This window comes from Scylla paramamosain, unplaced genomic scaffold (assembly GCF_035594125.1).
Source record: "Scylla paramamosain isolate STU-SP2022 unplaced genomic scaffold, ASM3559412v1 Contig70, whole genome shotgun sequence".
NCBI classification, from domain to species: Eukaryota; Metazoa; Arthropoda; class Malacostraca; order Decapoda; family Portunidae; genus Scylla; species Scylla paramamosain.
The window spans coordinates 197,409-220,000 of NW_026973735.1; the positions used below are offsets into that span (position 1 = coordinate 197,409).

The 22,592-nt window shown below is 39.1% G+C and overlaps 2 protein-coding genes across 5 annotated transcripts in view; both read left to right on the forward strand.

Annotated features, from left to right (window-relative positions):
* LOC135098603 (uncharacterized) overlaps positions 1-22,592 on the forward strand; it is a 202,299-nt gene that overhangs the window by 126,672 nt on the left and 53,035 nt on the right. For 2 of the 3 annotated variants that reach the window (XR_010267163.1, XM_064000958.1), the window contains one exon: positions 21,207-21,288. Coding sequence is in view for 1 of the 3 variants with exons in the window: in XM_064000958.1 (XP_063857028.1) it covers positions 21,207-21,281 (75 nt within the window). In the remaining 2 variants the exon portion in view is untranslated. Of the gene's footprint in view, positions 1-21,206; positions 21,289-21,965; positions 22,060-22,592 lie in introns of all 3 variants that reach the window. The other variant, XR_010267162.1, reaches the window with a different exon arrangement.
* Positions 2-16,235, forward strand: LOC135098602 (myosin-11-like). 2 transcript variants are annotated; one of them, XR_010267161.1, is made up of 2 exons: positions 2-4,340; positions 11,336-13,180. XR_010267161.1 is itself a non-coding variant. In XM_064000957.1 (2 exons), the coding sequence occupies exon 2, from the start codon at positions 13,949-13,951 to the stop codon at positions 16,046-16,048; it is 2,100 nt and encodes a 699-aa protein (XP_063857027.1). In that variant the 5' UTR covers positions 3,989-4,340; positions 13,740-13,948; the 3' UTR covers positions 16,049-16,235. The 2 variants fall into 2 exon arrangements, 1 of the variants encoding a protein (XP_063857027.1); XM_064000957.1 differs by lacking the exon at positions 11,336-13,180 and adding an exon at positions 13,740-16,235 and having other exon boundaries at positions 3,989-4,340.

Consider the following 22,592-nt stretch of genomic DNA (forward strand, 5'->3'; position numbering starts at 1 on the left):
ACGGTGCCACCTCATCATTCATTTCCTGTATTGTTTTATCCTTATATGTGATTTTTTTAAGCCGTGATGGTTTGTGATGAAACTTACAGTGTTATCATAGCATAATTTTAAGGGTTTATAAGGACAGTGGATGTACGTATAGTTTAGTAACATCACTACCTCATCGTAACTATATTACTTGCCTCCGCCCCTCCCTCTCTCCTTCCCTCCTCTCGTCCCTCCTTCCTTCAACCGTCTCTTCCCTACGCCTTCCCACCGCCGCATATCCAGACACCTCTGTACACCACAACAAATTTGAAAAGAGGATATGCAGGGAAGAGTTTCAAGTCATAGTGAAATATTGGTAACACTTCAGAAGACGTGGAAGAAATCGTATTCAATCTTATGTAGGCTGCTCATATATTCATAATCCTATATACAGGTTTGGGAGTGTCTTGTATTACGCATGTCATCTTTCCTTTTCGTTATCGTTGTTGTTATGGTTCTTCTCCTCCTCCTACTCTTCCTCTTCCTCTTCCTCCTCCTCCTCCTCTTCCTCCTCCTCCTGCAGCACTGAATCTGAGATGCTTGGGGTTACTCCATCTTCGTAACGCTTCCCCTTAAGGCAAATCTTTTCGATATTGGATTACTTCCCGCCACGGACGAGTGACAACCCCGCACGTCCTGACAACCCTAGGAATCCAATAAGTGTCGCCAGAATTTACGACGCTTCGTGAATAGAATGAAGTAGATGGCGACCTGGCAGCGCTACCCCCGCTAAATCCAGTAATAGTGGAAGTAATAGCAGGAGTATTAGTACGTACGGAGCAGTTTAAGCAGTAGTAGCAGCAGTAGTAGTAGTAGTAGTAGTAGTAGTAGTAGTAGTAGTAGTGGATAGTAGCAGCCTCAATGATAACAAAAAGCAACACTATAGGCAAAGTTACATTGTGTGCGTTTGTATCATCTGTCTATTCAGCTGTAAATGTACCCCATGTGTGAGTGTGTGTGTGTGTATGTATGTGTGTGTGTGTGTGTTGTGCTACACCAGTGAGCTCAGCCACAGTGGTATATCACGGTGTGTGCCGGTGTGTGCGTGGCGTGTGCTACCTCTGACAGCGTCCATCATGAAAAAATGCTTTGAACTCCGGAACAACTTGTCGACAGGGAATAATGTCCAGCCCCGAAACGATGCCGCTCAGATGGAGTGTAACACATCGCCCCAAATCGTAGCAGTCGCCTGGTATTATGTTACCGTCAGAATGTAGCATCGATTACGTCATTAAAACCCCTACAGGTTAGATATTCCTGCAGCAAGGTTACGTCAATATCGATCGGTTATTGAAATATTTTCACGACATGAGCGAAATCATACTGTATATCACTAGAATCTATGGAGATTTAACAGAAGCTTTAAAATCATAGAAAAGTTAATATTGATGAATGTCCTTAGAAAAAAAAAAAAAATATCACCAAATGATAATGAGAGACATTCGTTTCAAAACTTAAGTGACAATGTATTTTGCATGTCTTTCTGAAGAATTACTGTACTGTTGCTGGAGAGGAATGAGTCACAAGCAAATGCTGTTGTAGAGAATATAGTGAGTCCGCTTCATAGGAGGTGAGGCAAATATTTCAACCAAAAATGTTTTTAAAATAGCATAGCGTGTAATATTATTTACTTATTTACTTGTTATTACATTCATTCCTTTATCCCAGTGACGAGCTGTAAAAATGTGGTTGTATTTCCATTCCATTCTTTCTAACTGAAATGTACACCTTTGCCTTTTCAACTCTCTCTCTCTCTCTCTCTCTCTCTCTCTCTCTCTCTCTCTCTCTCTCTCTCTCTCTCTCTCTCTCTCTCTCTCTCTCTCTCTCTCTCTCTCTCTTTGAGGGAACATTGGGCAACTATATGTATATATACAGTAGATATGAATAGAAACATTCATAACAAGTGTTACTGGTGCTTATCTAATCTAATATAATAATACACTACTGATATGTATTATCCGACTTGTATACGCCATGTAAGTACACCTTGACACAGCTCTTATGTGGAAGAATAGATTGTGTTATGTACTGTTTGTGCAGCCTTCCCTGCGCTGCCGCCTGTCACGTGCACTCCAGCGTCCACTTCCTTCTGTACACCAATCATTCTTCAAGGAAAGGTCACCGCAGTCTCTTGGCCATTGAAGGGACGCCTACAGGGAGCAGCGCACACAACAACAGCCCTGGGCAGGCCTTTCCCTTCCAGCATAGTCCACACACACACACACACACACACACACACACACACACACACACACACACACACACACACACACACACACACACACACACACACACACACACACACACACACACACACACACACACACACACACTGTTCATTCTTCATTCTTTATATGTACACACAACAGTACCAGATTCCCTTCTCCTACACCAGCACATCCTTAATAGAAGTTTTGCAATTGTATCCGCATGTAGTCCCTCCTCGCCCCTCGCCTCTCAGAGCCTCGCCCTTCCCTCAGGTACACCCACGAGGCTCGCGGATGTTATTGTCACAGCCTTGTGTAACGCTGGATGCCTGTGTGTTCCTTTGCCCAGCGCTGCCTCGCTTGTTTGGGGAGCTTCAAGTTAAGCTAGTAGAGAGATAGAGGGGAAGGGAGAGAGAGGGGGAGAGAGTACCAGAAACTCCGCCTAACAGACAGACGGACAGGCAGAAAGTGAGTGTAATATAAGGTGTACTGGTAATGCACTTCCGGCCGACAGGACACGTGACAGCCATTGGATTCTTATTTTGAAGTTTTTTTTTTTTTCGCGGGCGGGTGTGGGTTGGATGTGTTGTACTGGAAATGTAACGAGGAGGAAAGTGGACAGCAGGTAGACACACACACACACACTCTCTCTCTCTCTCTCTCTCTCTCTCTCTCTCTCTCTCTCTCTCTCTCTCTCTCTCTCTCTCTCTCTCTCCCTCCCTCTCTCTCTCAGTCGCGAGGGACTACCGCCCGTCACCACTTTTGAACTTTAATACCTAAACTTTTTAATTCTGAGACGCTCCTCCGGCGGTGCGTCGTGACGAAAAGTTGCTGGCATTATTTTTGCAGAGTTTAGCCGCCGCCTTTACATTTCGTTACGTCCTCCTCTCGGTCATTGAGTGGCATCCCTTTAGACACCTGTGGCGGAGATGACGCGGGCAACACGACATGGTTATAGAAGTTTTCCTTCACGCATTGCTTCCAACTCCCGAATTTAGTTGTAGTGAGGCTGAGGTGGCGCTGGTGGCGGCTGAGTACTCGCCTTTCTAACCTAAGTGATACCAGAGTTCGTCCTCTTTAAGTTTGAAATAGTCAAACTTATATCAATGTTTAATATCGAGTTTCTTACAAATATAAACATTTTTCAAGGTTCGTCCATCTACATTCACTTGAGTATTACATGTATTTTAAAAAGACTTCCCTCAAATACGTATCTACTAAACTATTCAGGATGCAATGCGCGTAGTTTCACGGATTCTCTGACTTTACTGTGAATAGAAAATCTTGCTCACAGATATACCGTTGTCAGATTCGTTATGGTGTGCGGAGATGGCCGGATATGTGGTGGTGGAAAGGTGGACGAAAGGGAGACACGGTGGAAGACACGAAAGAAGGAGAGTGGGTTGGACAGAAAGAGGGAGGGAGCGCTTGTTCTACATAACAATACATAAAAAGACAATGATTTTTAAAGTGTACTGAGATCTATTATGATTAAAACCTTGAGTAATGTTATCAAAACCTTCTATACTTCATCACGAAGGCCACGAAAACTACATAAGGACGGACGCAGAGCCGAGAGGAGGGAGGGAGTGAGGGAGGGGCGGAGGGCGGTAGTGTAGTTAAGATGAGGCGTTGGTGCTGTTGCTAAACTATACGTACATCCATTGTACTTTTAAAACCATAAACCATACTATTACAACACTAACTTTCATCACAAACCATCAAGACTTAAAAAAAAATTACATACAAGGTTAAAATAATGCAGGAAATTAATCATGAGGTGGCACCTTCATGGAGGGTGGCACACGTCAGGGAGGTGTATCACTCCGCCAGCAGCAAACTTGACGTCATGGGCCAGGGCATGCAGCGGCGTGCAGTGCGTGGGTATGGTGACTGTGTGGCCTCTGATATAGAGGTGTATGAGCTGCTGGACGAGAGAAGAGCAAACTAAAAGTAAACATGGGATTGCTGCCGCCTCAGGACACTAGGAGCATTGCGGAAGCGCTGAGGAAGACATCACAACCCTTGACACAGCGAACACAACTCTGTACTGAGGCTGGCACTGGCTTCTCCCAACACCTCACGTGGTCATTGCAACAAAAGGAGGTTAGTGTTTATATGAAGTGACTAGACTTGCCCTTGTAGCAGGAAATTCCCTTCCCTACCCCGCCACCCCGCCATGACTGTATCAGCTGCTTACATATCAGCTGTGCCTCCTTTGTATCCTCACACTGCAAACACGGTCTTCGCGCACCACAGTAAGCCTTACTGGTGAAGTACACACGATATATTATGTAGAAGGCAATGAATCATACCACTTTGTCGAGGATAAATTTTCCCGGGCTTCCATCTTATGCTCCTCCCCCAATGTCTTCCTCCCCCTCGCCTCCTCCCCTCCCCTTCTCCCACTCCTTCACGTAATCCTCTCTTTTCACCGTCTCCTCCTCTCCCTTTGTAGATGTTTATATAAGGTTTTTACTCAGTATAAGATATGTTTTCGCATCTTATAATATGTGACACGTCATGCTGCTCAGAGAGAGAGAGAGAGAGAGAGAGAGAGAGAGAGAGAGAGAGAGAGAGAGAGAGAGAAACATAATAAAGTGTTTAAAGTGTTTAAAGTGAGAGAGAGAGAGAGAGAGAGAGTATGGAGACACGTGGCAACTATGTGAGTAATAAGTTAATTACATAATATTTAAGGACTCCTTTAATTCATGCAACGATTACTGCTTGGAGGTCAGTTCAGTTAGAAAGCTTTGCTGGCTGTTCTGTATATCAGCGACTCGGTGTACGCTTCATCCTGCAGGAGTAGCCACCGGTGATGCCACACGTCTCCACCACCCCAATTCATAAGCTGCAGAGCTTTGGAGGAATGCGAAGCCGACTCACTTGAAGTCGAATCGTTGAAGCTCCGGAATGAAGTCATCATGAATATAGTGATAAATGTTGCACTTCTTTCTCGTATTCATAGATACACAGACGCTTCATGTTTCTGGAAGCGTGAAGTGAATGAGATGATTCACTTGGAGTGGAATCTTTGAAGCTCTGGAATGCAGTCACGATAGATAAACACGTATGATTCATTTCCTTTCTCGCATTATTGATACACACATACTTTCACGCTTCCTCTTGCACGTACTAGAAGAAGCCTGAAATGAATTAGCGGGAAGAACATGGAAAGGATAGTGAAATGAGAGTAAGAGTATGGTGAATGAAAGTGATATTTAACGTACAAACTAATCAGTGTAGCCTTCAACAAATTGCCTCGCCTCGCCACACGAACACCATCCTGGCAGCTCGGGGTCGGTGGCGGGACTGGCGGCATGATGTAGTGGTGCATTTGTACATCAATTTCCCAGTATAGGCAATTTACATATATATGATGCATTAAACCAGTGGCCGCCCTCTGAACTTACCCAGCCGTATCATTCTATAAGGCCAGACGTTCTTTATATATGCATGTCTATAGGAACTTTGATAATCTTAATTCATATCGGACACGCAAAGAATAGGCACGTGATGTAAGCCAAGAATTGTGCAAATGTATCGACAATGTAACACAGTACTTCTAAGGCGGTGTACCAGTGTAGCGAGCGCTGTCTAATCCCTCCCTCTCTAAGCATTGAAGCCCATTTTCCTGCTGTAGAATCTTGTAGTTTTAATGGTGATGATTAACGAAGCGCTTCACCAGTGTATCGAATAATCTTTGAACAAATCTTGAGAGTTTGACGGACTTGCTTTGACGTGAATAGATAGTAATGATGTGCAGTGTCCATTTTCGAGACGTGATCATTCGGCTCCCCGCGTAGGTTTAATTAGGCCACATCGGAGCACACCAATACACCGAAATAGTACCTGGACGTGTGTGTGTGTGTGTGTGTGTGTGTGTGTGTGTGTGTGTGTGTTTTGTTGCTGTGCCCATAACGTACCTTAAACGACCTTCATAGTTACTGGTATCTTGTTTGCGAAAATAATGGTAATGGTGATGATGATGATGATAATAATAATAATAATAATAATAATAATAATAATAATAATAATAATAATACCAGCGATTGCAATCTATTGTAAAAATGCAATAATTCAGCTCCGACATTGTGATTTGTTCAAGGTCGGTGAAATACATGTAATGCAAAACAACGATTGCAAAAATATTTATAAATAAAGGAGAAAAAATATATATGTTGCATTATGCATTGATGTCCTTCTCTCTCTGTGTGTGTGTGTGTACGGTTTCCATATGTCGTAAAACACTTCAAAATGCGACCATAATATGAACTCGTGCATGCTCGTGGTATATACGAGTATATTCTTGTATTTATCAGGTGTATATATATATATATATATATATATATATATATATATATATATATATATATATATATATATATATATATATATATATATATATATATATATATATTCTCTGACAGGGATCCCCCATAGTTAGCACGCTGACCCAAAGATCTTATTTTATCGCGTGTAAAATTCATGTGGAATGTTCGTGGTGTGCATTCCTTGGCGTGCGTAAAAGGCAAGAAATAAGAAGAGATGAGCAGCGGCTTGTGTGGCAGTAAGTGGGTCATTAGGGCAATTTCGGGGAGACGAGGACAGTTCGTGCATGTATTTACCATTACCCGACCACTATGCTCAGCCTACATTTCTCTTCCCAGACCCTCCTCCTCCCCACACTCTGCCTTCTCCTTCCAGCTGTCTGCCTCCTCCCCATTACACCCCTGCCATGCACTCCACACTGCACCTCCTCCTCCTGTATCAATCAATCTACTATCTCCCCATCGTCGCTTCACTTCACTTCATCTTCCCTTCACTCTCATCTCCCCACCTCCACTTCTACTCCACACCATCAGTCTTCTTTCCATCTATCCACCTAAATCTGCTCCGTAAATGCAAATTCCACCTTGCATTCCACACCCTATCACCTTTTTCACTTCCACCCTCTGCAACCAAGATCTTAACCTCCTGTCCTTCTTACTTTCTCCCCACTAACATTCTACTCCCTGCCAAACTCCACCTTGCACTCCACACTCCTCCATTTTCCAGTCAACCTAAGCAGTCTGTCCCCCCCACTCCCCGTCCTCTCCCATTCCGCTGCCATTCCCTACGAGAGCAGCATGCCGCCCTGTCTACAGCATTCGTGCCGAGAGGGAAACAATTAAACTCGGGTATTATCCCATTGAGGATGACAAATTGAGAGCTTTTGATGCAGCACACCGCAATCAGCTTCCTTCCTCCCTCCTTTCCTCGTTCTCTTCCTCCTCATCTCCCTCCCTTTCCTCTCTGTCTCATTGTCTTTCTCTCTCCCCATGTCTTTTTTTTTTTTCACTGTTCAATTTTCCATTCTAATCTAGTTTGTTGGCCAATTTTCCTTCTCATAGGCGTGTTTCTTGTTTGTTAATCTCCTTTGTGGAAAATGTTCGTCCGCCGCGTCTCGATCCTTGAGTCAGAGGTAGAGAGGGATTCCTGGCACTAGTGAGCAGCAGTAAGACTAAATAAAGCACAGGAGAATGAAAGGTAGGAGACGAAAATTAGTAACCAAGGAACAAGAGGAAAACCAGACGAAACTTAACAGGAGGAGAAAGATAATAAACAAGGCGAAGATGAAGGACGAGGACCCAAGAAGGAACACAACTTAATAAAGAACAAGAAGACAACCATACAAAACCCAAACATAAGGAGGAGGAGGACTATAAATAAAACAAAGAAGAGATTGAAAAGCAGAAGACGGACACTAGACAACCTAAGAAAAAGATGACCAGACGAAGACCAGAGAGAGGAAAACGTGGCTAAGATAGAAAAAAAAAAAAGTATGAGACAGGAACAAGTGAAAAATAACAAGAAAAATAACAGAAAACAAAAAGGCAAGACACGGATGATATTACAACTTCCACGAGGACAGAATGCACAGTTACTTGAATGAAAGGCACCGCGACTTCTGTGAACTGATTCTACAATACTCGCGTCACTTCCAGCTGGGAGAGGAGGGCAGGTAGGAGGCTGCTGGGTAATAGAAAATTATGGAAGTATGAAGCAGAGATTGCCAGGACCTATCAACTAAAATTGTCTGTCAGCAATTGTTGTGAGAGATATTTTGGCCTGGCTCAAATTAAATCACTGAATTGGGAGGGCAAGAGAGAGAGAGAGAGAGAGAGAGAGAGAGAGAGAGAGAGAGAGAGAGAGAGAGAGAGAGAGAGAGAGAGAATGTGTCTGTCAAAAAAATAAATAAATAAATAAACATCATAAAGAATAAAAAATGACTGAGCATATTACGTCTCTAAGAACAGATAAAGATAATAACAGGTGGAAACTATGCATTTATATACGTAATCTCAAGATCTCATTATCTATGTATATATTTATTTGCTTATTTATTCAGTTGTCGTGGCGGCGCAGTCTCCGTGAGGTGGTGCACGCCTCTCCGTCACTGCAGTAGCCATGAATATTGGCGCGTCCTGCTGCCGGTGTGATTTACATTCAGATGGGTATTTAGAAACGGTGTGGCGAGGCGGGGAGGGAAGGGGTTTTGCTCTCCGTCCGCTCGTGATGATTGCATGTTCCGCCGGCGGGAGACTGTTCGTGTATGCTGGGCTGTGCTTGCTGTGCTTGCTCGTGTGTGTGTGTTTATGTGCACACGCCACGCAAACGTGATTTTTTAAAATTTTCTTGAAATCCCCATAATTTCCTTAGGTGCATTAAGATATTCAGCGCAGTCGTTCCTCTATCAGTCAGGAGGGAGCGAGGATTCCTGCCTTAAAGAGAATAATTATAGACACCTCCAGCTGCGGCTTCATTCTTCCACAGGGGGTGTAATCACTGTAATAACTATATATGCCACCAGCTGCTGCTCCATGCATCCTCTGTGGACGTAACTCGGGTAGCCGCAGGGGGTATAATCACTGTAATAACTAAAGACGGCACCAGCTGCTGTTCCATTCTTCCAGTGTGGACGTAACTCGGGCGGCCAGTGGGCTGCATTCACCTCACAGACCCAGGAAGAGCCGCGCCAGGCCCTAACAGATTGAGAGCTCTTCCTCGATTCGTTGGGTGGTGCATGGCTGTTTCTAGTTAGTGGAACGATTTATGTGGTTAATTTAGATAACGAACGAGACTTTGGCCTGTTAACTTGTCGACGGATTTCCAGCAATTGGTGTCCAGTTCGTAGCTTCTTAGAGGTGTTAGTCTCGGGGCTGTACACACGGGGAAGCTTCGGTGCTGAGTTAGGATAAAAACTCTTCGCTCAGCACCACTTGGCGTTGTCGATATATGTGCCACATGACAAAGAACAGGAGACTCAGTCCGTCTATGTGCCTTGCCGTGCCTTGCTGTTGCGTGACAGACACTGAAGAACAACCTAGGGAAGAGAAATAAAGCCTTCGATAATGCTTGCCCTCGCATAATCACAGATATTAGCGGAGAGGCAACTTATCAATTCAGGTATTGTTCCGTGCGACCAATCATAACGTAATGCTGCATACCTCAGGCCGCCAACCCGTGCTCGCGTGCAGGACATGAATCACGAGGTATAAGTGCCACTCCTCCCTGGGGTTCGATCATGCTCATTATTCGTAAGAGACAACTAAAGACCAAGGACAAGCCCTCGAGGTCTGTTCATATATTCTGCCGACACTTTTTGGAATGCCAAGGACGTCTGGGTTGGGGCCCACCGGGAGTCACAGGAGGGAATAGCTGCTGCTGTTGTCAGTGATGCGGCGCGTGTTGATCCCTTAGTCGTGCCAGTTACTGAAGTAAGTTTCAGATTTTACCTTCAACTAAAAGCGTATCTACAAAATATTTCCGTCTGAAATATGTATATTCATGAAAGAAAACGCGCTCTTTTCACCATTTACAAATATTTTTGCAATTGCATCTATTTTTGAATCCATACACGTACCCCCCGCAGAGGCTTTGTGCCAATATTTGTACTCCTCAAATGCCGAACACATGCGATTGTAAAATGCGTAAAAGTATTGCAGTACAGTTTTTCCCGCAGCTTCCTTCATCAGGCAATGCAGGAGAGATTAATGATTCGAAAACATTTTTGTCGTGTATGAAACTGCGCAGTTGTCATCAGTGTTTGCAGTTTTGAAAGGATGACCGAGGAGACGCCATACGTATTGTTGTATTCGGTGCTTTATCCAAGCCTTGCCTATCTATCTTTCTTTAAGTGTTCCCCTTCAAGTCCATGTATAATTTCTTACCGTATTAATGTATTATAAAGTGTTGTGGTAGGGCAGACGCAGCCATATTTTTAGACTATCATTTGTTAATTTTCTTCTCAGAATTTCACATTTAATTTAATCTTTTCTTATATTTTTGTGTGATTAATTTGTATTGGAGCTGGGCAATCTTAGCGGCATCATTACTTTATTATTTATTCCTTTTTCTCTTCGGAATTTTACATGTGATTTACAGAAACTGAATCGTCTTTTGTTTTACCTTCTCAGCTTGATTAATTTGTATTGGGGTGTGGTAAACTTACCTTAGCAATGGTTTACACAATCGCTAACCATTTTCTTTTCATGACTTCGTATCCAATTACCGAAACTGAATTGTCTTTTTGTTTCATCCTTTCTGTTTAATTAATTTTTATAGAAGTAGCGCAATAATTTAGACAATCATTTATTATTTTCTTTTCTTAACTTCATATTCCATTTATTGAAACTGAATAGTCTTTTATTTTATATTTTGTTTCATTAATTTGTAAGTACGATAACTGCTTCCATTTCAGGTTCTTGCACTTTTTTTTTCGCACCTTTGTCTTTCCAGTGCACAGGTGATAGATTTCCAGCCACGCGGTGTTTTTACTCAGTGATAATGAACACCGGACGCGTCGTGGCGGGAGACTCCTCTTTAATTGGCGGACTCTTGCGTAAATGAGTGTTTGAAGTGAAATGAAAGCCAATTATAGCACCCTACCCTCGACTTCTCTCTCTCTCTCTCTCTCTCTCTCTCTCTCTCTCTCTCTCTCTCTCTCTCTCTCTCTCTCTCTCTCTCTCTCTCTCTCTCTCTCTCTCTCTCTCTCTCTCATGTACCAATATTGTTCGTAAATATTTGGATTTCATTTCTGGTCTCTTTATTCCTAACAGTTACCATCCACCAACACCAGAACCACCACCACCACCACCACCACCACCACCTGAAGTCCTACCACAAACAGCAATACACCACCACATACATCATCACAACCATTAACACCACCACCACGAGTGTCTATCAAGTTACCATCATCACCATCACAACCACCAATATCAACTTCATCATTATTACATTCCTTTCCCTCCTTTTATCATTTCATCTACCTTCTATTCGCTCTTTATTTATTTTTCTCTCCTTCACTCCTAGTATACCACTTCATATTCCCTTCTTTATCCTCTTTCTCCTCTTCCTCCTCCTCCTTATCCTCTCTTCTCTCCTCTCCTCTCCTAACTTTTTCTATTCTTCCTTTTTCATCGACTTCCCTCCACTTCATGTTCTCTATCTCCTCTTCACGGCCGCATTGTATGGAAGGAAAAAGGAGCACGGAGGCGTAAAATAAACCCTAATGAAAGAACTTTACGCAGATAACTTTGGAATGAGAGGCAGATGTGGGACGACAGACTCTCTCTCTCTCTCTCTCTCTCTCTCTGCTCATCACATGAATGCTTTCTATCAGATTCATAGATAGATAGATAGATAGATAGATAGATAGGTAGATACATAAATAGATAGATACCGACAACAAATTAGAATTCACACGAAACACAAGAAACACACATTACAAATTAACAAAGTCAAATCAACACGAACGAATAGTAATATGCATACTATTCACGGCCCATTAAACACACACACACACACACACACACACACACACACACACACACACTGGCGTCTCATTTACTGGACTTCAAGCACTGTTACCGCTGCTCTACCTCGCTACATTCCGCGCCACCACCTAATGATTCGCCAGTGTCGCGTCCCTCACCACTACACCTGTCATTATCACACCTGCGGCGGCTCGGTAACAGCAGCAGCTTCAGGTTCCGGTTAGGCAAGTTGATATCGCGCGCCCTTCTGCGTCTGGCTAAGGGGAAGTGTGTGTGTGTGTGTGTGTGTGTGTGTGTGTGTGTGTGTGTGTGTGTGTGTGTGTGTGTGTGTGTGTGTGTGTGTGTGTGTGTGTGTGTTGATAGTAAGTGTCCTTTGTTCTCTTCTGTTTCTCTTTCTTTATCTCTGCTATTTTTACCTATGCTTGTTTCATCATCTCGTCTCTTCTCTTATCTTCTTTCACGTATCGTCATTTCAGATTTTTTTTCTCCTTTTCTCTGGTATTTTCTTTTCTTATTTCTCCTCTCTTCTCTTCTCATTTCTCCTATGCTGCTTTCATCTCCATTTCTTTTCCTATATCTTGTCTCCTCATTTCTCTTCAAGTTTAATTTTTATCTTCTCTCTTTTTGTCCTTTCTTCTCTTCTCTCCCTCTTCTCATTTTATTTCACTTCGTTTCACTTCAGTCCTAACTCGCTTCTCTTCTCTCTTAGCCTCTCTTCTCCTCTCCTCTCCTCTCCTCTCCTCTCCTCTCCTCTCCTTTCCTCTCTTCCCCTCTTCTCTCCTGTCCTCTCCCCTCCCCTCTTATCTCCCCATCTATACAAATTTGTCCTCCTACGTACCTGTTGTCCCTCCATTGCTGTTTTCTGTGTGTCTTTGTACATTTATCTTTGTATTGTTTTTTTGTTTGTTGTATTTCTTTCCCTTTTCGAATATAAATGTTTGTATGATTGATTTTGTTTTTTTTAGCATATTTGTTGTTGACTCGCCATATTTGCCTCGTGTGTGTGTGTGTGTGTGTGTGTGTGTGTGTGTGTGTGTGTGTGTGTGTGTGTGTGTGTGTGTGTGTGTGTGTAAATAAATTCTCGTAACATACAACCATACAACATTTCACACAAGAGAATCCGCTTGCGTTAAATGCCAGGGAGAGAGAGAGAGAGAGAGAGAGAGAGAGAGAGAGAGAGAGAGAGAGAGAGAGAGAGAGAGAGAGAGAGAGAGAGAGAGGCTTAAAAATACACCATACAATAGTAAAAAAAAAATCACACACACACACACACACACACACACACACACACACACACACACACACACACTTCTTTGACTTCACGTGAACTTTAGTGAGCTCAGATAATACCTAACCTGACCCGCCCTGTGTGTTTCCAAGGCCTTGTAATAACCTCTGCCCTTCCTCTCCCCCTCCCCTGCTGCGAGGTTCCCGTTAGGCAAGAGTTAGTGAGTCGTGTCCAGATTAGGTGACGCAAGTTTGGTATTTGCAGGTAGAGAATAATTTGGATGAACAGTCATGGAGGTGGAGGGATAATAATAATTATTATTGTTATTATTATTATTATATAATAATAATAATAATAATAATAATAATAATAATAATAATAATAATAATAAGATGTGGTTTGTGATTGGCTGTTGCAATGCAGCGCAAGTTTCCTATTGGTCGCGCCCGATTACAGTTGCCAGCGAGGGACCACCTCCCGAGCCCCAACACGCTATCCGTGGTGCACGTGCTTCCCTGCCTGTGAACCCTAAAGACGGTGCTCTGCAAGGCGGCAACACTGTGTGCATTTCTTCACAACTCCAAACTCTCCAGTGTGAAGCACTTTCCAAACACCTCAGGTATCCTAAATACTAGTGTACCCTAGTGGGACATTCAGTCTGTCAGATGACAGGAGACAGGATGGATGGTAGACGCTCCTTCAGCACATACATGCGTGGGGAGTGTGTCGTGGAGAATGGCGACATTCTCCGCGGCCCCCCACGCGCTGTCAAAGTATCCATGGGAGATCCCGACGCGAAATCTTTCTTCTGCTGTTGCTGGCCACGAGGGCCTCGCTTCAAGAAGGTAGCCAAATTCTTTTTCAAACCGCATAAAGAAGAACCCAGTCTCCAGAAGTACACGTCTCTGGAGACTGTGATGTACATGGACGGCATGGTTTTCCGCGAATACTGGACGCCAGGCAAGACGGCCGTCAAGGTCTCCATCAAGCAGCGGCGCGGAAAGAAGGTTGTCCTCTTTGGCCGCCTGGCAACCTTCCTTCAAGAGATGGAGAACCGAAATTCAGAAAAGTTCGTTCTTTATGTCACGGAAACCAGCTTCAAAATTGTTCAAAAGGACCGAGCGGCTTCAGGCGGCGACGAGACCGATGCCGCTGAGAAACAGAAAAATAAGCCGTTACAAGAGAACGATAAGTACGAGTGCGCTAAACGCGGGGATGACGAAAACCAAGTAAAGATCGACTACGCGACTTCCTTGTTCAACAGTTTTAAGAAGAAAGATAAACCCGTTAACATCATAACAACTCCAGAAATTGTAAAGTTGCCGCCAGTAATCTCCATGCAAACCAAGAACGTGCGGTCATTCAACAAAGACGCTCCTGCTGCACGCCAACAGCAGCGCAGCGCACCTCGTACCGTCCGTCGCGATAAGCAGGCGTCTATGAAGCCTAAAGAAACAAACAAAGAAAACCAGATCGTTCAGGTTCAGGAAATACACAAGAAAGACATTCCATTCGAGAAAAAGAATAATGCTGATGAAAATACCACTAATAAGAAAGTCAAAGAAGATACAGAGGAACAAAACCATACAGAGATGAAGAAAGAATCAGGAACAATGAGTGAAGTACAGCTAGTTCACGAAAAAGACAATGAAAACGCGGAAAGTGTCGAAAAGAATCCAGCAGAAGAGAAGAGCGCAGTTTGGGAAGAATATGATAAAAATGAGTCTGAAGAGACTGAAGGAGACACCGAAGATGTGCAAAGCGTCCCTACAAAAACAGAGAAGACAGATGAGGAAGAGAAAGAAGATACTGAGAAACAAAAAGTTACCGAGAAGGAAATGAAACCAGCAAAAATTAGTGAAATGCAGCTAGTTCAGGAAAAAGACGATGAATATCATGAAGGCGAGGAAGCTAATACTCTTGAAGGAAAGGAGACTAGTGTTTCGGAAGACTATGATGCGCATGACACTGGAAAGAAGGAAGTGGTTGTTGAAGATGTGAAAAGTACCTCTCCTGAGAAAGACAATGCAGATAAGGAAATTAAAGAGGGACAAAATTTTGAGAAGGAAGCTGAGAAACAAGACGTTATTGAGAAAGTTAACCTTCCCTCTATAACCAAACTTTTGTCTTTAACCAAAGTCATCGTGAAGAACAGTACAAGGAGAGAGAAGATACGGAAAGCAATGCTTTTAAGAAAGAAGAGAGAGAGTGTGTCGCTTGGCAATGTGAAGACAACATCACCGGTGGAAAAAATGACGACGCGGAAGAATATAGGGAAGGATCAACATTTGAAAAAGAAGGTAATGACTTGCCGCCACAAGAACACCGCGATGGCCAATGTAAGCAGCAAGTGGAGGTGGTGGAAGGCCTCCCCACCAACACCGGTGAAGAACATGACGGCGAGAATGAAGGTAAAGAAGGAACTGGAGTTAAGAAAGAAGACGTTCTCGTGTAGCCATTACCGTTATGTCCGCCAGCTGAAAAGAAACAATCAAATGTCAGGAGAGAAGAAAAAGCGCTGCAACAAAATAAATCTGAAATCCGTCCGCTGTAAGATCGACACCCATTACAGCCTACCTACTGATTATAAACCTGATCTGGATTTGAAGGTACTGGAATCACAGCCGCCACCCTCAGGCCCCGCGCGAGTGAAATGGGCCCGAGAGGTGGCTGCCCTTAAGGCTCGGCTGCGTTCACAGAAACAGAAGAAAGGGCGGACTAGTGCGCAGAGCCTCCATCACGGGTCGCAAGCCGCTAAACACTGAGTCACTCGCACTGAGGACCATCCTAGTCAGTGCAACCGAGAAAATTGGAAAAAAAAAGTACAAAAACAAAGTAAGCTTTCTAACTATGGATTAAGAAGCCTAAGCACTGAGTCTTTACTGAGGAACATGCTTGTCAATCCAAACCCGAAATTAGACCAAAAAGAAAAGTTTTTCATCCATTAATTAAGGAGCAAGAACACTAAGTGATTCCACTGAGGAACAAGGTGGTGAGTGAAATCCAGAAATTAATGGCAAAAAAATAAAGCGCTTAAAATTTGCAAAGAAAAAAAAGAAATATTAATCTATCTGTTATTGACGAAACAACTGAGTGATTCTTCAGCGAGGAACAAGAACATTCGTGACACTAAATGAAAAATAATGACGTAAAAGAAATTAAAAGATAAAAAAGATAAAGTAAAAAAAAAGTAACAAGAAAGTCTTTGCTCTCATAACCTATGAAGTATATTAATCGACTGTCAATCCGCGGTTGAAACCAGAAATTAATAGAAAAAAAAGTAATTAAAGTATCTTCATTAAATAAGATGCCTAAATATTTTGAGTGAGAGTAAATCAGAAAACGATGACAAAATATAAAGATACAAATCCACCAAAGAAATCTTTACACAAGTTATTTTAGAATGCTACGATTTGAGTGTTAACCTGCTGAGGATCAAGATTGTGAAAACCAAAACAACGACAAAAAAACAAAGAAAAGAAAAATTATATCCAGTATTGGTGAAACAGCCATTGATAGTGAGAGGAAAACTGGTGAAATACGGCTATTAACAGTGAGAGGAAACAAGAGAACAATGGCACAAATAAAAACAAGGAAAAAATAGAAAAAAAAATCTTAACGAGGAAACAAATTAATTAAGTGACTCTCCACTGAGAAAAAAAGAAGTAAGGAAAAATAATAATAAAAAAGATTAAAAAACAGACAAAATACTGTACCGTAACTTAAGAAGTCTGACTTAATTATTAGTCCACTGAGAAAGAAGACTGCGTTTGGAAAACGGAAAACATTGAAAAAAAAGGAAGAAAAATAGTATCTTTTAATGATGTAATCACGTGACTCACCACCGAAAAACTAGATTCTGAGAGGAAGCCACAAAATGATGAGAAAAAGAAAAAAAATCATAATGGGAAAAGTAAAAAAAAATGACAAGATAAAAAAAAATGTGAAAAAAGAAAATGAAACAAAAATGACCAAAAATAAAAAAAAAGTTTACAAAATTATGGAAATAGTGTTGAAGTAAAGAAGGCAGAATATTATGGCAAGTAATTAAAAAATATAAAAAAGCCAAAAAATGGTGACCAGAAACAGAAAATAATACCGAAAAAGTAAAAAAATAATAATAATGAGGAAAAGGAAGATAAGTAAAAAAATCCAGAAAATAACAAAAGTAATAAAAATAAAAATAATGAAAAAATAGTGAGAAAAAATATAAAAAAGAAAGAAAGAAAGACATCAAAGTAAAAAAAAAAAAAGCCATAAAATAATGATAAAAAAATAAGTCAGAAAATAATGAGAAAACAATTTTGAAAAAAGCCAGAAAGTAGTGAAAAAAATAAAAGCAGAAAATGATGACAAGAAACCATTGATTAAAATAAAAAAAACTGAAAATAATGAAAAAAAATAGTAAGGATAATTAAAAACTCTAAAATAATGATGAAAAGTAAAAAAAAAAATAATAAAACAAAAAGTAAAAAAATAACAGAAAACAAAAAAAATGAAAAAAAGTAAAAATAATAATGAAAAAAGTATAAAAAAAATTATAATAATGAAAAAAGGTAAAAAAAATAATAATGAAAAGTAAAAAAAATAATAATAATGAAAAAAGTAAAAAAAATAATAATGAAAAAGTAAGAGAAAATAATAAAAAAAAATAATGAAGAAAAGTAAAAAAAAGAAAATAATAAAAAAAATAATAATAAAAAAGTAAAAAAATAATGAAAATAGTAAAAAAAAGAAAATAATAAAAAAATAATAATGAAAAAAAGTAAAAAATAATAATAATGACAAAAAATGAAAATAATAGCAAAAAAGTAAAATAAACCAAAAAAATAATGACAAAACATCAATAAAAAAATGACAAAAGTGGAAATCCAGAAAATAATTAGAACAAAAAAAATAAATGACAAAAATGAAAAAAAAGATAAATAATGACAAAAAAGTAAAAAAAAATAAAATATTGACAAGAAAGGAAACTAAACAAAATAGCGACAAAAAGTGAAAAATAGCGACAAAAATAGAAAAAACCCACAAGATAATGACAAAAAAGTAAAAAAGTGAAAATAATTACAAAAACTAAAAACTCAGAACAGAATGACTAAAAAATAAAAAGGCAGAAAATGACAAAAAAAAGTAAAAAAGCTTAAAATATTGATAAAGTAAAAAAATATGACAAAAATATAAAAAAATGACGAAAGGGACAAAAAGTGACAAAAGTGATGAGTGAAAATGGAAGAAAATAATGACAAAAAATGTAAAAAATATTCCACAAAATAATGAGAAAGTGAAGACAAAATAATAACAAACATAAGAAAAGTAAAAAAAATGAAATAATTACAATAAAATAAGAAAGATAAGCAGAAGAGTAAGAAAAAAACATAAAAGAATTACAAAAGATTAAAAAAATGAAAATAAAATAGTAAAAAAAAAGCAAATTGTAAGTATAAGAAAAAAAGTAATAAAAAGTAAAGAGCCAGAAAATTGTGACAAAAAAGAAAAAAAAAGGAAAAAAAGAATTACAAAAAAGAGAAAATATAAAAAAATAGTAACAAAAAACATAAAACAACTACAAAACATTAAAATAATGAATATCAATAAGAAGTAAAAAAAAAATGAAAATTTCTATAACAAATAATTAAAAATCTAGAAAATAGTGACAAAGAAAAGTATAAAAGCTAGGAAATAATGACAAAAAAGAAATAAAGCCAAAAAATGGTAAAAAAGTCAGAAAAAAATATTAAAAGAAAATAGTAATAAATAAAAAATCTTAGTGAATGAAGAAGCATAAAGAAAAAGTAAAAAAAAAAGCCAGGCAATGACAAAAAAATGAGAAAAAAGCAAAAAAGCAGAAAATAATAAAAATTAAAATGGCAAAAAAAAAAAAAAATGAAATAACGAAATATAAATAACAAAATAAAGTCAAAACCCAGAAAATAATTATAACGGATAATAAATGATGACAAAAAGGTAGAAAAAAAACACATCGTAATGAAAAAAAAAAACATTGTGCGTAAAATCCAGAAAATGACAAAAAAAGTTAAAAATCTTTAAAAAAAAATGCAAAACTGCATCTCTTAACGAAGAGACAACTGAGAGATACTCCACTCAAAAACTAAATTGAAATGAAATCAGAAAATCAGAAAAAAATGAAAAAAATGATGGAAAATAAAAAAAAATCTTCATAGATTTCATAAGTTACAAATAGTAACTTATGAAATCTATGAATTGAACACATTGAGGATCAAGTGTGTGAGTGCAACCCACAAAAATAATGATGACAAAAGAAATGTGAAAAAAGGCAACTTTAGCCACTTATAAACAAGTTGCCTTGTGTATATACATGTGCTGTTACTAAAAAAAAAAAAAAAAAAAAAAAAAAAAAAAAAAAAAACTAACATTTATACAATCTATACCATTAGTAATTTTTTATATGATTGTACTGTAGTGGAAGACAAATATGCTGCCATTTTTTTTCTTATTAATAAAGTAAACCAACTAAAAACCATCACTTTCAATATCCTAAGCTTCTGATTAGAGTGAACTGACTATGTAATTGACTTGAATGGACACGGCAATCAGAGAGAGAGAGAGAGAGAGAGAGAGAGAGAGAGAGAGAGAGAGAGAGAGAGAGAGAGAGAGAGGATGGAGGATGGAGGTGGTCTCGTCTTAATGCCACGACGACGACAACAGCAACAATAACACCAACAACGAAACCAAACCGCTATTACAAGGGACGCGTCTTATTGCATCTGAACACAAACATTTTGACTCGAAAAACAACACGCGGTTAGTTGCCTTTTTTCTTCGTATTCCGGAGATCATAACTACGCGGGTGAGCACACACACACACACACACACACACACACACACACACACACACACACACACACACACACACACACACACACACACACACACACACACACACACACACGGAAGGGAAAATCCAAATAATATCTTGACAGTCTCTCGTATGTTATTTATCAATTGTAGTTTAGCGTTTGTTACAATACTACTACTAATATTCTAAAGGAGGAAAACTTTCTACCAACTTGAAATGGAAAAAAAAATATACGTAACTTCATCACCAATTAATGTATAAACATGTCAAAAAAGATGAAAGAGTAGGAGCAAATGATTCAGTTCGTTAGAAGAGCCCTGAAAACTATTAGTGCGTGTAAATGTAATTGTAACACGGAAGGGAATAATGTGTAGCTTTCCATTACTCAAATACAGACGATTGTGTGGCAGACATTTTTTTTTTTTCATATTTGTATACGTAATGAAAACAAGGCTGCCGCTGCGAGAAAAATGTACAGAAAAACAAAAAGGGGGGAAGTAGATCAGAGGAAATTAATGAAGAGGTAATGGTGTACTGGAAATGTAGCAATGGGGAGCGAGGGAAGTGGAGGAAAAGGGAAGAAGAGAAGCCTGCCTGAGGAGGTGAAGTTTGTGAAGAGTTAAGCTGTTCATTAATGAGAGAAGAATGTAGCTCTGTGTTTGCTGTTTTAGGGAAATAATGAACGTAATGATCATAAATGAGGTGCATCATTGTAACAGGAAATGCACTGCTGATTTATTATTATTATTATCATTATTGTTATTATTATTATTATTATTATTATTATTATTATTATTATTATTATTATTATTATTATTATCATCATCATCATTATCGTCATCATCATCATTATCATCATCATCATTATCTCTAATATGATGATGATAATAAATATAACTCTTTCTTCACTATTATCACCTTTTATGTACATTCTCAGCTTTCTTTCCAATCATTGATACTTATCCACACCCCCAATAGCATTACATTCCCTTCTGTGGTGTCTTTATCACCTCCTGACCCGCCCTACTTCAGTTATACCTTTCCCTTCTCACTTCCCTCTAACACAATATATTTCTCTCCCACAGGTAACTCCTGCCTCCAGCACCACCGCCATATACTCGCCTCGCTCTCTCTCTCTCTCTCCCTGCCGGCCATATTGACACTCAGGTAAGGTAAACCGATACACCTTTTATTGTTTTACTGCAGTGTCGAGAAAAACCAGGTCAGGAGAGGTGCAGGAGAATAGGAAGAGGGCAAGTTTTAATCACTGCATGTCACTATTCGTATCACTGGGTTGTTTTCGTTTTTATCTCTATTTCCTGTGCATTCCTTTTTTTTTTTAGTATGTTTTCTTTTTTTTAATCCGTGTGTTTTATCGATTTTTTCTGTTATGTCTCAGTTTTTTTTTTTAAATCTGTCTCCCTTCTATTCTTTTCATTTTTGGTTTCGTCTTTCTCTTTTATTTTCTATATATCCTTTTTATCCTTTTACTTTTGGTCTGTTTTCTTTGTGTTTTATCTGTTTCCCATCTATTCTATTCTCTTTTTGTCATCGTAGTTTCCCATCTTCTTCATATGCCTTTGTATTTTCCTTACCATTTTCCTTTCAGTGGAAGTAAAGTCAAATATAGCTGTGTCACGTACCACAATATTTTATGGAGGCTGCACGTTCATTTTAGTAAAATGTTAACAGTCAATAAACGAAATTAAGTCCCAAGAGATTTTTTTTTTTTTTTTTTTTGCATGGGTGAGTGTCTGTGTGCATATATATTTTTTTGCTCAATAACTTGACCTGACCTGAGGCATCACGTTCACACTTAATTAAATGAATGGCGCACGATGCAGGTAACGTGATATGACCAGTGCCGGGAATCTGATGGCGCGGAATGTGCTGAGGATAGTGAATGGGGGAGAAGGCATGATGCTACTCATGCTGCGGGTATGACAATCATTACTTTATGTATGTATGTGTGTATGTTATATATATATATATATATATATATATATATATATATATATATATATATATATATATATATATATATATATATATATATATATATATATATATATATATATATATATATATATATATATATATATATATATGAATGTATTGTTTGTGTACTTATCTGTCTGTCTTTGTTTCTGTCTGCTTGTTTATTTATTATCCGTACTATCTTTCTATCTAACTATCCACTTACCTATGTACTAATTATTTTATCCACATACCAGTCGATCTATATATTGACCATCTATCTATCTATCTATCTATCTATCAATATATTCATCCATCACCCTATCTACCTTTCTACCTACCTACGCACAAATCTTTTTAAGCTGTATATAATCCCTTTAAAAGCCTTTCACAACAGACACAGGCACAACACAGTGTTAGATACACAAAGGTAACGGTGAACTTCTCAGTCTGATATTACACTTGTATATCTACGTGGAAAACTACACAAAAAA